Source organism: Phocoena phocoena, chromosome 17 (genome assembly GCF_963924675.1).
Source record: "Phocoena phocoena chromosome 17, mPhoPho1.1, whole genome shotgun sequence".
Lineage (NCBI taxonomy): Eukaryota > Metazoa > Chordata > Mammalia > Artiodactyla > Phocoenidae > Phocoena > Phocoena phocoena.
Window position 1 is genome coordinate 55,621,336 of NC_089235.1, and position 18,202 is coordinate 55,639,537.

General features: G+C 34.7%; 1 protein-coding gene across 4 annotated transcripts in view; it reads right to left on the bottom strand.

Moving 5' to 3' along the window:
* Positions 1–584: 584 nt before the first annotated feature.
* Positions 585–18,202, bottom strand: part of CSMD3 (CUB and Sushi multiple domains 3) — a 1,073,652-nt gene continuing 1,056,034 nt past the window's right edge. For 3 of the 4 annotated variants that reach the window (XM_065895023.1, XM_065895022.1, XM_065895020.1), the window contains 4 exons: positions 9,434–9,546; positions 8,446–8,533; positions 6,052–6,187; positions 2,439–2,598 (listed from right to left, as the gene is read on the bottom strand). In XM_065895023.1, the coding sequence (XP_065751095.1) occupies positions 2,439–2,598; positions 6,052–6,187; positions 8,446–8,533; positions 9,434–9,546 (497 nt within the window). Of the gene's footprint in view, positions 2,599–6,051; positions 6,188–8,445; positions 8,534–9,433; positions 9,547–18,202 lie in introns of all 4 variants that reach the window. The other variant, XM_065895021.1, reaches the window with a different exon arrangement.

Sequence of the window (18,202 nt, forward strand, 5' to 3'; positions counted from 1 at the left end):
AGATAGACTGTAAAGGCTGGAGTTTGAGGTTTTGAAATATAAAGACTGTATTTTGTGAAAAATAGTTATCTAATAAAATTGAATTTAAATAACTTGTGATTTGAACTTTAGAGAAACTTGATAACTTTCTTGAGTACAAAACTTTACATGTTCCATCTTGGAAAGACAGATTTGTTTGTGCATATTAATTTAATGGAGCAATTCAAAAGCTTATTGGGTTCATACTTATGAAGCATGCTTAACATAAATATCTCTAAGAAAATATACTACAGAAATACTAGAAATCATCAGGTATATCTAAATTTAGATAGTATGCATTATTAAAGTATTTACATTTAATATAAATTCTAAGATGAGGTTCTTATGATACTATTATGTTTACTGGGAATGTACTTACTTTTAACAGTGCTACACTTGGGGAACTACAGAATATAGAGAAGAAAAACACCCATGTGTCATTATTATGTTGTGGACTAAGTATATGTAATATGCAGTTTCAGAACTTTACAACACCAAATAAAGATGGGCTCTTCATTCCTTTTACTAACCAGTACACTGGCAGACAACTTTGAAAAGAATACACGTTTTACAAAAGCAATTATCCATTTTTATTTTGTTTACATTGCACTGAAAATTTACATCATACTTTTACAAAGTTTTTTTTTCATAAAAATATACTTCTTTACAAAAGTGTATGCATTAATATAAGAGGAGTAGCCAGTTGCAGAAGAAACATTGTTTAAACAAGATCTTAAATGTATTAACCTTAACATTAATGAATGAATCATTGTTATTGCAGTCATTTGAATAAACAAGAATAAATAAATGATGGGATAAAATTTAAAACAGCATCCTGTCAGTAGAGTACAATGTTGAGAAAATTATATGAATTTCCAAAACAATGTATCTCAAAGTAGTTTACAAGAAATTCACTATATGTTGTAGACATAGATCCAAGTAGCGCTCCAGGTGCAATGATTTCTCTTAGGCACTCTGTCTCATGATACAAAAAGTCGAGACTGTTTACAGGTTTATCCATATTTGAAAGGGACAAGAACAAAGTGTTCACACTGGGTACATAATTTACTCTATGAAATAAAACATGCTATAAAAAGAAGACAATGACCTATTAAATCAAAATGCTGGCATTACTGTGATACAGTTGTAAATGAGCCACCAATAACTTGCCAATACATATCTTAATTTGACTATGAAAGAAACCTGTCATATCTGAAAGCTGCTTCTTAAGAATTAGAGTACAGAAATTTTAAAATATATGAAAATTTGGTAAATCCACAACTTTAGGAAATAAATTTATATTGGTGATTTGAAAGTAATTTCTTTTTTTAGTCATTTTGAGTAGGGGCTGGTCCAAAATATATGTTTAACTCATTGTTGACTAAAAGTTAAAAATTTTTAAAACTTAGAATTCTAACTCACTGTTAGATAAAAGTTCAAAATAATGTTAAATAAATTTGAAGGCTCAACTGGAAGGATAAGTAGATATACCATAAACTAAATAAGTAGATTAATAGGTTCTATTTGTTCTTGCAGAAACATTGGAAAGTTTGGTAAAGAATGGTAAGTTTGGTGTCTCAGATAACTGCAAAATTATCTTTATTATAGATAATTTTTGGCAGCTAAAGTGGTTTCTGAGTGACAAAACAGACTGAAGCAAGGAGTTAAACACTATCCCATGGCTCACTGAATAATACTGGTTACAACATAATGAGGGAAATCAGGAGGATAGCACGATGATCTTGCCATTTGCAGAAACTATGACAACCAGTCTAAAAAAAGATAGCAATATGATGCTGAAGAACAAAGACCAGAGAGTCAAATCAGAGTGGGCAATCTTATCGCTTCTGTGGCATAAGCTAGTTCATAAACATTTCAGGGCATGACTCAATCTGAAATAACCAGGGAAATAAAGAAAACAATGACTCAATTAATAGGAAGGAACAGCCGATAGAGTGGTGTGAAACACAGACTTATGGGTGTGATGTAGCTCATGACAGTTAAAGAGAAGTCAGTGATCTATTGACTCTTGTAAGTATAGCTCTTATTTTCTACCCTATATCATTTTTTTAACCCAGTCCCTCTAATATAGTTTATAAAGCACAGAAATACTGATAGTGGATGCTCCTCCAATATATGCAAATAAGTTTATGTTTTAGAATAATCTCCTTTTTAAAAAAAGCAAATAAACTGTGAGTAAGCACTCTCAGAGTGCAGCCGATTTTTGTAAAACTCTCCATGGTAAACATGAAGAAGAATTATGTCCAGTTTACGAAAAAACACTCTTCTCTATCATTCCTCGGGAAAAGGTGACCCAGCAAGTCCTGAAAAGTGTGCTTTAATTTGTTTATCAGTGAACTAAATGTGCACTGTTTTGTGTGTCAATTTCCAAGCTTTTGAAGAAGGCAAAGGTTGCCACGTTATACCATTGTGCAGACTGTGTTCAAGTTGGGATCGAACCGTACTGCCTTCCCTTCCACTGACTTCGAGTTGGTGTCATACATGGGATTTTCAAAAGCTGCTTGGCCATTGTTATTTTCATGAACTGAACATCCTGTATACTGTGTTTTGGGTGCAGTCCTGTTGATGAGAACATTGATTAGCTATATGTTAACTTTCTTCAAGAAATAGCAGAGTAGGGCTCAAACACAATGACTCGAGTTATTGTTAATGGATAATGTAACTTGAAAGTATTAATTGAGAAACCATAAACTCAATACAACACATGTGAACATTTTACCTGTCACTTTTAAATCCTGAGTGACTTATTATTTACATACAATATATATTTATAAAGAGCACCAATATGAGTAAGTGTAAATAAATGATATCATGGCTATTCTCATTAATTTTCTTATGAAATAATGTTATCATTATGAAATAGCATGTAAAATATAACTAAATTATGATGCTGATGAATTTTAATCTCATTACTCTTCATTCCTCAAATATTTACTGAGCATCTATTAAGTACTAGGCATGATCCTAGGCATTGGATATATATATATTTTTTTTTTAAGAAAAACATGAAGTCATCACTCTCATGGAGCTCATATTGTAATGATAGAAAGCAATGAATAAATTAAAAATAATAAAACAAGAAAAATAATAGATAATGAAAACTGTTTTGATAAAAAGGAAAATGGTTTATAGGACAGGAAGTAACTGGGAGCCAGTTTAGGAGAGGTAATAAGGAAAAGCATCTCTAACGAGGCAAAATTTAATCTGAGACTTGAAGGACAATAAGGAGTCGGTTCTGCAGTAATAGGAAGGGGGTTCCAAGAAGAGTAGACATCTAATGCTGATGCCTAATTTGGGAAGATGCTTGGAGTAACCCAGAAACATAACTATTCAGTTGGCTTAAAATTATATACAGTAGAGCAAGTAAATTCAAAATCTCAGAGAAGAAATTACTATCTATACTGATATTCAAGTCATGAAAATAGTTTCCAAAGAGTTACTGATAACTGAACGTTTGCCATTAGTTTATAAAACACATGGAACCTAGGCTGGCTGGTATAAGTTGCTCATCTTGAATTCTTGCTTCATTTTTTTATTTGTCTCCTTTTTGACTAATGTTTATTTCTAGTTTCTCTTTCCCACATCCCACTGCATAATTTGCTGACATTTGTAATGGAACAAAGGCATACTTGCCCTTACCTGTTTCTCAAACCTAATTCCTAAAAAGCCTTTGAAATAAATCTCCTGTTTACCCCAAACACCACAAATTTCAACGATTTATTTTAGTGTAATTTGTATTTGCCGTTATGCGCTTTTACTACCCCTAATGCATTTTCTGAATTTTTCTCCATACTAAAAATTGTTAGGTGATTTGTATGATGACAATATGAAAAAAAACTATCTAAAGCTTCTTTCAAAAGCATCATCTATATATTGTTATATAATATAAATTATATTGATTACAACTTGCTCTTGCCAGGTGTATAATTCTAATGGATCATATTTGTCTCTCTTTTTTCAAACTAGATTCACAATAGAAACAGAAGGAACATCGTTTCCTTCTAATTAGGTAAGGATCATAAATATGTAAAACAATTTCCTTCTGCTAATATTGAGCCACAGCTTTAAGTAAAATAATATCAAGCTTTAGAAAAGTTTACACATCAATGAAAATTAACTTAAAACTAATCATTTCTAAATATAAGAGCAAAATCTATAAAACTCTTAGAAAACATACAAGTTGTATGACCTTGAATTTGGCAATGGTTTCTTAGGTATAACACTAAGCAAAAGTAACAAAAGAAAAAAGAAATAAATTTTACTTAATCAAAATGAAAAACTTGTATATCAAAGAACACTATCAAGAGAGTGGAACTACAACCCACAGAAAGAGAAATATTTGCAAACCATATATCCAAAAAGGCCTAGTATCCAGAATACATAGAGAACTATTATACCTCAACAACAATAAGACAAATAACCCAATTTTAAAAATGGGCAAAATACTTGAATAGGCATTTCTTCAAAGAATGTAGGCAAATGACCAACAGGCACGTGAAAAGATGCTCAATGTCATTAGTAATTAGAAAAATGTAAATTAAAACCACATGAGATACCACTTCACTAGGATGGTTAAATGGAGGAGTACCATATAACCCAGCAATTCCATTCTTGAGTACATACTCAAAAAAACTGAAACATATTCAAACACAACGTGTACACAAATGTGTATAGCAGCACTATTCATAATAGAAAAAACATAGGAACAATCCAAACGTCCATCAGCTGATGAATGGACATATTTAAACACAACACATTCAAACATACAATGCAATATTATTCAGCCATATAAAGGAATAGTATGCAGATATATGGTAAAACATGGATAAAAGTTGAAAACATATTACATTCAAGAAGCCAGATATAAAATGTCACATATTGTATGATTCCATTTATATAAAATATCCAGAAGAGGCAAACCAACAGATAGAAAGCAGATTAGTAGTTGCCTGGGGCAGGGGTGGGAAGAGTAGGGAGTTACTGCTTAGTGGGTACAGTTTCCTTTTGGGGTGATGGACATTGTGAATGTACTAAATGTCACTGAACTGTACACCTACAATGGTTTCAATGATTTTATGTTATGTGTATTTTATCACAATAATAAAAAAGATTAGCATAGCTTGCTTTATAAATAAATTTAGTGATGATTTTTATCATTAATAATATCTTATATTGACAAGGCCTAAACAGCTGCTAATGCACAATTGTTACAAATTTAAATAATATTAAATAAATCATTCTTAGATAATACAGACTGGCATTTATAATAAAAACATCAGTTTTGAGAAAAATACATTACATTTAGATATTCATTCAATTATCTGCATACTTTTTTCTTCTTTTTTTTTTTTTCGTACTTTTTTTCTTAGTAAGGGATGGTCCCAAATAGTGGAGAATTGCATAGTGAAGCCCCTCACCAGGATGTTGTAATGGATGTAGTGAACAGGGACCAACGAATAATCTATATAGTCATATATGAAATATAACACAAATATAATATATTAACTCCATCATCTTCTAAAAGCAACAGAGATAAATGAGAGGATTAGAGGATTTTATCATCTGTCTCCCTGGGTAAAATCTATCAGTATTTTCAGGTGAAATAAGAGGTTTGGACACAACTTCTTCCTAGTTCTCTAAATAAATCTGGCAGCAGATATCACCGCTTCAATTTAAACCTTAACTTAGATTTGTATCTCTAAAGTTTCAATATGGATAATGTAAAAATAACCTATACAATTAGCTATGTACCAGGAATTTGACAGGCAAAAAGGAGGAAGGGTTAAGTTGAATGCTTGTGCAACTTAACAGAGCAATTTTAGTTGTGTGTATATTGCTGTGGTGGAGGGAAAGGCAGGGGAAAAAATGGTTTCAACAACCGTGGAAATATTTGGCACACAGAGATTTAAACAACCCAGAAAAAAAATGCAAGTTAGAATTTGAACTAGAGAGTAAAAAGAACATGAAATATAAATTTGGGAAATGCTTTATACTTAAAATCAACAAACTTACCTTTGTTTATAAAGATAAAATCCAAATCCTGCAAATATAAGTGCAAAAAAAGGCACAAGAATAGCAATGGCCACAGAACTACTATTTGTACCATAAGGTTGATTTGAAGAATTTGAACCTTCTGACATATTCAGTCCTATAAAATAAGAAAATAACTTATAAAATCAACCCTACTTTATCACAAATGAGTTTTTAGTTTTGTGAACCAATTAATTTCTCCCTTGCTCAAGATATCTACTTGGAAATATCTGCAAGATGTACTTGGAAATGTACATAGTACAACAAAAATAATTCACAAAACTCCTTCAACTCATTTCCACAATTTTGCACAGTGCCTACTATGTATAAGGTATTTTTCCAGGAAAGGACACAGAATAAAAAATATGCAGAGTCTCTGAACTGAAGAGTTCATACAATTGTGGGAAGAATACAGAGCCACAAATAAGTATATATATCAAGGATGAATTCATGATCAATGTGCTTTAGGAAAGGAAGGAGTAATTCCATCTGGTGGTATGTAAGAATGCTTTCTGGAAGACTTATGAGCTTGACCTTGAAGATCAATAGAACAACAAATAGGGGAGGAAGCAGGACCATCAGAAGCCTAGAAATGGGAAGGTGAGTGGCATATTTAGAGGATGTGACAAGCATTAGGCATGTCTGTGTGGAAAGGACATGTGGTAGGGAATAGGAGGGCAAAATGATACATTATTTGAAAAGGCATAAATATGATTCTAAACAGCCCAAACTTTCCACCCACCTATAGTGAGGAACAACTGGATGTGTTTGGGGGAAAAAACAAAAAAGGCTCAGTGATAAGATACAAGATTTAGAACAGCGACTAGGGTGAGATGGACTTGAGGGAGTCTGGTCTGAAAGCAAGAGTAGTTTGAAGATTGCAGGAACATCCTAGATAAAAACGGAAATTAAGATGTGAACTGCAGCACTAGGAAAAGCATGAAAAGATAGATTCAGGGGAACTTGTTTGTGTGGATGAAAGGGAGAAGAAGGCATAGGATTTAGTTATGTTCTACTTGGGGCTGAGTAAGTGGTTATGACATTTGCACAGTTAGGAAATGAGAAAAATCAGGTTTGTCAACATGTTGGCACAGTGACTAGGGAAGAGAAAATAAATAACAAGCTCTTTTTTTAGAAAGAAATAGTTCCTTTTCTATAGGTGCTGTTTTAGACATGTAGTGCTTGAGATGCTTTAGGGAATATTATATGAAAAAATCTTGCATTCATTTACACAAGTGTGTTAATATACTGTGTTAATGTTTTATCCTGCTTTTAAAACTAACAATTTTGGCAAGACATTATCTGAAATGACATCTTATTAACATTGCTCATTTGGAGAAAACTGATTTCCCTTTTTTTTTGTGGTATGTGGGCCTCTCACTGTTGTGGCCTCTCCCGTTGCAGAGGACAGGCTCCGGACGCGCAGGCTCAGCAGCCACGGCTCACGGGCCCAGCCGCTCCGCGGCATGTGGGATCTTCCCGGACCGGGGCACGAACCTGTGTCCCCTGCATAGGCAGGCGGACTCTCAACCACTGCGCCACCAGGGAAGCCTTGATTTGCCTTTTCGATAAATATTCAACTAAGTCATACCTTAGTCCAGGTTAAAAAGTGTTAGTACCTTTTTTATAAATTATTTTTCCAGGGACTCATAAAACTTATGTAAAAGTTCAAAGCAATGGAATTTTTAAGATAAACATCAAGTAGTAGATTTTAGAACATGAATTTATTCTTTATGCATTAATACCACAACATAGTAATGGGAGACAGTACACCTTAGGAAAATTATACACCAAAAGCTATGTTAATAAATACATTCAAATGAGACCATTAAATGTTTATACACATTTTAGAAGAGTTAGAAATAAAAATGACAAAACCCTGTGCCTCCCACCATGGAAAATTTATACATCTGAAGAGCACAAAGTCCCCAAACAGGGCTCACTCCTCAAAGTTATTTTCCCTTTCCAGACGCTATGAGTCAAAGTGCCACTACATGTTTTTGGAGCAGTAAGAAAATTGTGACAATATTCAAATTGCAGAGAAGTATTTTCTCATATGATAAAATTATTTAGTTTAATATTTTCTTTCATATCTATATCACTTTTTCTCCTTTTTACTTGCTTGAGGGCAAGGCAGTTTGTCATGTTTATTAGAAATATGCTGAAAAACTAAACATTGTATGGAGCTGGAACACAGAGAAACAATATTCTGAAGAATGCAAATATTTAAAAGGTTATCAAATGTATCAATGTATAGTCCTGACAATGCAAAATTCAAAGTATAGTAAGTGTGTCTAATGTTCAGAATCCATTGTACTTTCTTATGATATCTGGAGTAATAAAAGAACTACATGAAAATGAAAATGAATACATTACCCAGTCTTTGTAGTCCAAATTGCCCATAATCTTTGCCCTGAATAAATCCTTGAAATACATAAGTAGCTCCATCAGGCTCAGCAGAAACCTAAAAGTATTTGTAAGTTTGGTTAAAACTGAAGACTGGCCACAGATATATTTTCCCAGCCTTAGAAAATATTCAGTTTTACTCTGAAATGAATATTATGCAGAATTCCTTTCCCCATATCTTCTACTATGTAAAACACAGAACACTGTGAAAATCTGCCATCATTAAAAAGCAAAATTTAAAATTTCATCTTTAAATAATTATGATACTGGAAAAAAGGGATTTGTTATTAACATAATGATACAGATTTATAGACTTCTTTTAGGCTAAGAAACCAGTTGTCAAGAAAAAGGGCAATGATATGATGAAACAGAATAAGGCAAATGGTCAATTAAATTTAAAATATAATAATACTGTTCTTTGTAGATTAGATTACTGTTCGACATATATGCACCCCTTTCCCCCCACTCCCCATCAACCTTCATGGAAAGAGTATACTTTCTACCTCACTGAGTTGGATTTGGTCCTGTGACTTGATTTGGTCAGTGGAATGTGGGTGGAATTGACAATTGGTCAGTTCCAAGCCTAGGACTTAAGAGGCATGTTTCCCATTATAAGTGAAAGAAGCCAGTCACAAAAGACCACGTATTGTATGACTCCATAAATATGAAAGCCTAGAACAGGGAAATCTAAAGAGACAGAAAATAGAGTTGTGGTAGCTTGGGGTTGTGGGGGTGATGAGGGGTAGATGGGTGATAGCTACAGGGTATGAAGTTTCTTTTTGAGGTGATGGAAATATTCTAAAATCAACTGTGGTGATGGCTACATATCTGTAAATATATGTGTGTGTGTTTAATTAGCTCAATTTAGAAAATTAGATTTTTCTGGAATTTTAATGACAAACCAAAGCATAAATTTGTTATTAAAATTAGCAGCAGACTTTTAAAGAACTATACTTACAAAGCCATCCATGGCCCAATTTTCCTCCTTCATTTTCTTCACAGAAGCTTGAGCTGGTACTTTAATAAGATAGATGTGTAATATTAGGCGAGCTTCTTGGCTTTTATATACTCCTGTAAAATGTAAGGGCATTTAGTCTATTAATTTTGCAAACAGTTCTGCTTTACTTTACTATCTATAACTACTTAAATATATCACAAATGCATGTGATAGAAAAGAAATAAAACATGACCAAGTCAAGGCCACCTTCACCCATAATGCTTTTCACAAATCCTGCAATATATATTGATCTCTCTTTAGCTGAAATTTTCAACTGAAATCTTAACTGTGGGGTTTAAATTACCTATGCTATTAAAATTAAATATTACTGTTCTTAATAACATCATTCCAAGATTATTGTAAACAAAATGATTTCTTCCCCCAAACAAATTTAAAATCTTCAAGGATATGAATCAAATGTTAAAATTCCAGATATTTTCCTTAATAATAAGTTAGGTGCCAACTCTGAGAAAAAGAGTATTCGAGGTGCTACTGGCACCACAAAGATGAATATGTTGTTCCTATCTAAAAATAGGATGCTTAGGTGAATTTCTGATGAAATAGGAGATATAATGATAGAGATAGAGAATGTGATGAATTAAAAGACAGAAGAGAGAAGGATCATTTCACACTGGAGTGCTTAGGAAATACTTATTAAGAAAAAAGAGCATTTGAGCTGGATCTCAAAAATCAAGTAGAATTTTTAATTCAAGAAGGTAAATATAGTAATGGCATAAAGGAGAGAAGCAAGATGACTACAATTTTTTTTTTTTTTTCCTGAACGGGAGTATTCCAAGAGTAGGAATAAGCTGGAATGTAAATGTGTTTAGGTGAATGATAGAATATAAGTTTCTAAGTAAAAATTTTGTGATTAACTGATGATTGAAATTTGACTCATTACTTCATTCACTTAATATTTCACCTATGTAATAAGGTATCATAAAAATTAGCTGGGAATACAACTATAATGATGCATAGATCTTGACCTAAAGTAAATTACAATTAATAGGGAAAACATACAAAAGTAACCAAAATTACTGGGAAAATGTTATAATGAACTTTATGGAGACAAGGATAGAAAGTCTAACTATTTATGTTTGTTTATCTATATTTGTAGAAATTTGTTTTAAAATTTTTCTAAATTAGAATATACATTTAGTGCTAACTCTCTTACACAAGGAAAATAAAAATTTATGTTTCAAAATTAAGTAAATCAGTAGTAACATATTCCATTCATTCATATAAAGCTTCTTTCAATTTATATGATGTAATTGTGTATATTTTAAAAATTAAAATACATATTAACTTCTTTTTTTTTTTTTTTTTTTTTTTTTTCTCGGTATGCGGGCCTCTCACTGTTGCGGCCTGTCCCGTTGCCGAGCACAGGCTCCGGACGCGCAGGCTCAGCGGCCATGGCTCACGGGCCCAGCCGCTCCGCGGCATGTGGGATCCTCCCGGACCAGGGCACGAACCCGCGTCCCCTGCATCGGCAGGCGGACTCCCAACAACTGCGCCACCAGGGAAGCCCCCCATATTAACTTCTAATACCTTTACTTTGGGTTTAAGGTAGGTTCATTCAACAATACAAAATGAAGCTTTATAGTTCTTATAAAATTTACAAAATCAACAGATATAATTTTATTTTCTATTTTATTTATACCACAAATTATTCCATTATTAATAATTGTATGGGATATATACATTGCCAAGAAATTTAAAAATACATATTTCATATTTTCAATATCAATACTTTTAAAATGTATTTTTAAATGAGAGCAATAATTCAAATTCATTGTGGCCCATTTTGTTCCAGATGCATTTCTTTTTTTTTTTTCTAAACATCTTTATTGGACTATAATTGCTTTACAATGGTGTGTTAGCTTCTGTTTATAACAGAGTGAATCAGTTATACATATACATATATCCCCATATCTCCTCCCTCTTATGTCTCCCTTCCATCCTCCCTATCCCACCCCTCCAGCTGGTCACAAAGCACCGAGCTGATCTCCCTGTGCTATGTGGCTGCTTCCCACTAGCTACCTATTTTACATTTGGTAGTATATATAAGTCCATGCCACTCGCTCACTTTGTCCCAGCTTATCCTTCCCCTCCCCGTGTTCTCAAGTCCATTCTCTACATCTGTGTCTTTATTCCTGTCCTGCCCCTAGGTTCTTCAGAAAAAAAATTTTTTTTTTAGATTCCATATATGTGTGTTAGCATACAGTACTTGTTTTTCTCTTTCTGACTTACTTCACTCTGTATGACAGACTCTAGGTCCATCCACCTCACTACAAATAACTCAATTTCGTTTCTTTTTATGGCTGAGCAATATTCCATTGTATATATGTGCCACGTCTTTATCCATTCCTCTGTCAAAGGACACCTAGGTCGCTTCCATGTCCTGGCTATTGTAAATAGAGCTGCAATGAACATTTTGGTACATGACTCTTTTTGAATTATGGTTTTCTCAGGGTATATGCCCAGTAGTGGGATTTCTGGGTCATATGGTAGTTCTAATTTTAATTTTTTGAGGAACTTCCGTACTGTTCTGCATAGTGGCTGTATCAATTTACATTCCCACCAACAGTGCAAGAGGGTTCCCTTTTCTCCACACCCTCTCCAGCATTTCCTGTTTGTAGATTTTTTGATGATGGCCACTCTGACCGGTGTGAGATGACACCTCATTGTAGTTTTGATTTACATTTCTCTAATGATTAGTGATATTGAGCATCCTTTCATTTGTTTGTTAGCAATCTGTATATCTTCTTTGGAGAAATGTCTGTTTAGGTGTTCTGCCCATTTTTGGATTGGGTTGTTTGTGTTTTTGATATTGAGCTGCTTATAAATTTTGGAGATTAATCCTTTGTCAGTTGCTTGATCTGCAAATATTTTCTCCCATTCTGAGGGCTGTCTTTTCGTCTTGTTTATGGTTTCCTTTGCTGTGAAAAGTTTTTAAGTTTCATTAGGTTCCATTTGTTTATGTTTGTTTTTATTTCCATTTCTCTAGGAGGTGGATCAAAAAGGATCTTGCTGTGATTTATCTCAGAGTGTTCTGCTTATGTTTTCCTCTGAGTTTTATAATGTCTGCAGATTTAGGTCTTTAATCCTTTTTGAGTTAATTTTTGTGTATGGTGTTAGGGAGTGTTCTAATTTCATTCTTTTACATGTAGTTGTCCAGTTTTCCCAGCACCTTTTATTGAACAGTTTTTTCTACATTGTATATTCTTGACTCCTTTATCAAAGATAAGGTGACCATATGTGTGTGGGTTTATCTCTGGGCTTTCTATCCTGTTCCGTTGATCTATATTTCTTTTTTTGTTCCAGTCCCATACTGTCTTGATTACTGTAGCTTTCTGGTATAGTCTGAAGTCAGGGAGCCTGATTAATCCAGCTCCGTTTTTCTTTCTCAAGATTGCTTTGGCTATTCGTGGTCTTTTGTGTCTCCATACAAATTGTGAAATTTTTTTGTTCTAGTTCTGTGAAAAATGCCATTGGTAGTTTGACAGGGATTGCACTGAATCTGTAGATTGCTTTGGGTAGTATAGTCATTTTCACAATGTTGATTCTTCCAATCCAAGAACATGGTATATCTCTCCATCTGTATCATCTTTGATTTCTTTCATTAGTGTCTTATAGTTTTCTGCATACAGGTCTTTTGTCTCCTTAGGTGGGTTTATTCCTAGGTATTTTATTCTTTTTGTTGCCATGGTAAATGGGAGTGTTTCCTTAATCTCTCTTTCAGATTTTTCATCATTAGTGTATAGGAATGCAAGAGATTTTTGTGCCTTAAATTTGTATCCTGCTACTTTACCAAATTCAGTTGATTAACTCTAGTAGTTTTCTGGTAGCATCTTTAGGATTCTCTATGTATAGTATCATGTCACCTGCAAAGAGTGATAGCTGTCTTTCTTCTTTTTTTTTTTTTTTTTTTTTTTTGCGATACATGGGCCTCTCACTGCTCTGGCCTCTCCCGTTGCGGAGCACAGGCTCCAGATTGCGCAGGCTCAGTGGCCATGGCGCACGGGCCCAGCCACTCCGCAGCATGTGGGATCCTCCTGGACCAGGGCACAAACCCACGTCCCCTGCATTGGCAGGCAGACTCTCAACCACTGCACCACCAGGGAAGCCCCTGTCCTTCTTCTTTTCTGATTTGGATTTCTTTTATTTCTTTTTCTTCTCTGACTGCTGTGTCTAGGACTTCCAAGACTTTGTTGAATACCAGTGGTGACAGTGGACATCCTTGTCTTGTTCCTGATCTTAGAAGAACTGCTTTCAGTTTTTCACCATTGAGAATGATGTTGGCTGTGGGTTTGTCATATATGGCCTTTATTATGTTGAGGTAAGTTCCCTCTATGACTACTTTTTAGAGTATTTTTATCATAAATGGGTGTTGAGCTTTGTCAAAAGCTTTTTCTGCATCTCCTGAGATGATCATGTGGTTTTTCTCCTTCAATTTGTAAATATGATGTATCACATTGATTGATTTGTGTATATTGAAGAACGCTTGCATTCCTGGGATAAACCGCACTTGATCATGGTATATGATCCTTTTAATGTACTGTTGGATTCTGTTTCCTAGTATTTTGTTGAGGATTTTTGTATCTATGTTCATCAGTTATATTGGACTGTAGTTTTCTTGCTTTGTGACATCTTTTTCTGGTTTTGGTTATCAGGGTGATGGTGGCCTCATAGAATGAGTGTTCCTCCCTCTGCTATATTTTGCAAGAATTTGTGAAGGGTACCTGTTAGCTCTTCTCTAAATTGTTCATAGTATTCACCTGTGAAGCCATCTGGTCCTGTGCTTATGTTTGTTGGAAGATTTTTAATCACAATCTCAATTTCAGTGCTTGTGATAGGTCTGTTTATATCTTCTCTTTCTTCTTGGTTCAGTCTCAGAAGGTTGTGCTTTTCTAAGAATTTATCCAATTCTTCCAGCTTTTCCAGTTTATTGGCATATAGTTGCTTGTAGTAATCTCTCATGAACCTTTGTATTTATGCATTGTCAGTTGTTACTTCTCCTTTTTCATTTCTAATTCTATTGATTTGTATCTTCTCCCTTTTTTCTTGATGAGTCTGGCTAATGGTTTACCAATTTTATTTATCTTCTCAAAGAACCATCTTTTAGTTTTATTGATCTTTGCTATTGTTTCCTTCATTTCTCCTTCCTTTATTTCTGATCTGATCTTTATGATTTCTTTCCCTCTGCTAACTTCGGGGTTTTTTTGTTCTTCTTTCTCTAATTGCTTTAGGTGTAAGGTTAGGTTGTTTATTTGAGATGTTTCTTGTTTCTTGAGGTAGGATTGTATTGCTATAACCTTCCCTCTTAGAACTGCTTTTGCTACATCTCATAGGTTTTGGGTTGTCGTGTTTTCATTGTCATTTGTTTCTAGGTATTTTTTGATTTCCCCTTTGATTTCATCATTGATCTCTTGGTTATTAAGTAGTGTATTGTTTAGCCTCTATGTGTTTGTATTTTTTATAGTTTTCCTGTAATTGATATCTAGTCTCATAGCGCTGTGGTCAGAAAAGATACTTGATACAATTTCAATTTTCTTAAATTTACCAAGGCTTGATTTGTGACCCAATATATGCTCTATCCTGGAGAGTGTCCCATGAGCACTTGAGAAGAAAGTGTATTCTGTTGTTTTTGGATGGAATGTCCTATAAATATCAATTAAGTCCATCTAGTTTAATGTATTATTTAAAGCTTGTGTTTCCTTATTTATTTTCATTTTGGATGATCTGTCCATTGGTGAAAGTGGGGTGTTAAAGTCCCCTACTATGATTGTGTTACTGTCGATTTCCCCTTTTATGGCTGTTATATTTTGCCTTATGTATTGAGATGCTCATATGTTGGGTGCATAAATATTTACAATTGTTATATCATCTTCTTGAATTGATTCCTTGATCATTATGTAGCATCCTTCTTTGTCTCTTCTAATAGTCTTTATTTTAAAATCTATTTTGTCTCATATGAGAATTGCTACTCCAGCTTTCTTTTGATTTCCATTTGCATGGAATATCTTTTTCCACCCCGTCACTTTCAGTCTGTTTGTGTCCCTAGGTCTGAAGTGGGTCTCTTGTAGACAGCATATATATGGGTCTTGTTTTTGTATCCATTCAGTCAGTCTGTGTCTTTTGGTGGGAGCATTTAATCCTTTTACATTTAAGGTAATTATCGATACGTATGTTCCTATTACCATTTTCTTAATTGTTTTGGGTTTGTTATTGTACGCCTTTTCCTTCTCTTGCGTTTCCTGCCTAGAGAGATTCCTTTAGCATTTGTTGCAAAGCTGGGTTGGTGGTGCTGAATTCTCTTAGCTTTTGCTTGTCTGTAAAGCTTTTAATTTCTCTGTCAGATGTGAATGGGATCCTTGCTGGGTAGAGTAATCTTGATTGTACGTTTTTCTCTTTCATCACTTTAAATATGTCCTGCCACTCCCTGCTGGCTTGCAGAGCTTCTGCTGAAAAATCAGCTGTTAACCTTATGGGGATTCCCTTGTGTGTTACTTGTTGCTTTTCCCTTGCTGCTTTTAATATTTGTTCTTTGTATTTAATTTTTGATAGTTTGATTAATATGTGTCTTGGCGTGTTTCTCCTTGGATTTATCCTGTACGGGACTGTCTGTGCTTCCTGGACTTGATTAACTAGTTCCTTTCCCATATTAAGGTGGTTTTCAACTATAATCTCTTCAAATATTTTCTCAGTTCCTTTCTTTTTCTCTTCTTCATCTGGGGCCCCTGTAATTCAAATGTTGGTGCATTTAATGTTGTTCTAGAGGTCTTTGAGACTGCCCTCAATTCTTTTCATTCTTTTTTCTTTATTCTGCTCTGTGGTAGTTATTTCCACTATTTTATCTTCCAGGTCACTTATCCGTTCTTCTGCCTCAGTTATTCTGCTATTGATCCCTTCTAGAGAATTTTTAATTTCATTTATTGTGTTGTTCATCTCTTTTTATTTGCTCTCTAGTTCTTCTAGGTCCTTGTTAAACGTTTCTTGTATTTTCTCCATTCTACTTCAAAGATTTTGGATCATCTTTACTGTCATTACTCTGAATTCTTTTTTGGGTACACTGCCTATTTCCTCTTCATTTGTTTGGTCTGGTGAGTTTTTACCTTATTCCTTCATCTGCTGTGTATTTCTCTGTCTTCTCATTTTGCATAACTTACTGTGTTTGGGCTCTCCTTTTCACAGGCTGTAGGTTTGTAGTTCCCGTTGTTTCTGTTGTCTGCCCCCATTGGCTAAGGTTGGTTCAGTGGAGGGGAGGGGTGCCTGTGTTCTGGTGGATGAGGCTGGATCTTGTCTTTCTGGTGGGCAGGACCCCAACCAGTGGTGTGTTTTGGGGTGTCTGTGAACTTATTATGATTTTAGGCAGCCTCTCTGCTAATGGGTGGGATTGTGTTCCTGTCTTGCTAGTTGTTTGACATATGGTGTCCAGCACTGTAGCTTGCTGGTTGTTGAGTGGAGCCAGGTCTTAGCATTGAGATGGGGATCTCTGGGAGAGCTTTCACCATTTGGTATTATGTGGAGCTGGGAGATCTCTGGTGGACCAGTGTCCTGAACTCAGCTCTGCCACCTCAAAGGCACAGGCCTGACACTCAGCTGGAGCACCAAGACCCCGTCAGCCACACAGCAGATCAGCAGAAGTTTAAAAGCTTGACAGTATCCTCTGTTGTTAAGGGTGTGGAGATACAGTCTCTATTTTACATTGCTATTGAGAAGGCAAAAGGGTAAAACCAACAACAACTCTGTCAGTATGTCTTCATCAACCAAATGAGCTAGCCAATGTGGGACACAGGACCACTCACTCAGTGGAAGAATCCCATGCTGAGCTTCAAAGCTTCCAAGATCTTGGCAGCTGGGAAGTGAAAGGCAGAGGGAGGGAGTGTGGGGCAGGAGCAGCTCCTGTGCATGTGCCCATGGGAGTCCAGATGCATTTCTAACATCTGAGGCATTAGTAATGAACTGGAAGGCAAAGAGCTGCTCTCTTAGAGCTTGTATTGCTGGAGTATAGACAAATCATGTCATGTCATACTATACTATACTACACTATACTATAATTTCAAATAGTGAAAAGAAGAGAATGAAACAAGATAAGACTGCCTATGACTAAGAGTGAGTCTATTTGTAATGTGAAGCTTACTTTAGATAGGGTCATCAGAAGTACTGTTGACAAGATGACATTTGAGGAAACATTTGAATGTCAGAAAAAAACACAGTATTCAAAGATAATGAGGGAAGTGCATTAGATAGAGGAAACAGAGACCTGAGAAAGTTGAGCAGATGGATAGGGCTCTGGGTTCTGTCTGCCTGTTTAAGGTAGTGTAACTCTACCTTTTCTGTCTTAAATTGTAGTGTCCTCCTAAACATTCTCATTTGAAGACATAATTTTGTGACCATAGAATAGCTTGCAAATCACTGATCCAGTCTCTTTGGTGTTATGAGAATAGAGAAGGAGTTAGTTATATTCAAATTGAAAGTTCTGTTCTATTTCATGACATGTCATTCTAGCCACATAAAAATATTCTTGAGGGAGCTTATTTCAGAATCACAGAGTTTTGTATTTGTGTAGTAATATTCATGCATCAATGAAAAAAACAGAAAGCCTTGTTTCTGAATGAATTATGAATGTCATCAAAAATATAGCAAATATTTCACAGTATAAAAATCACTAAAAAAATGATGATGTGATGGAAATGAAGGTATAAAGGCATTGTTTGCTGTTCTTTA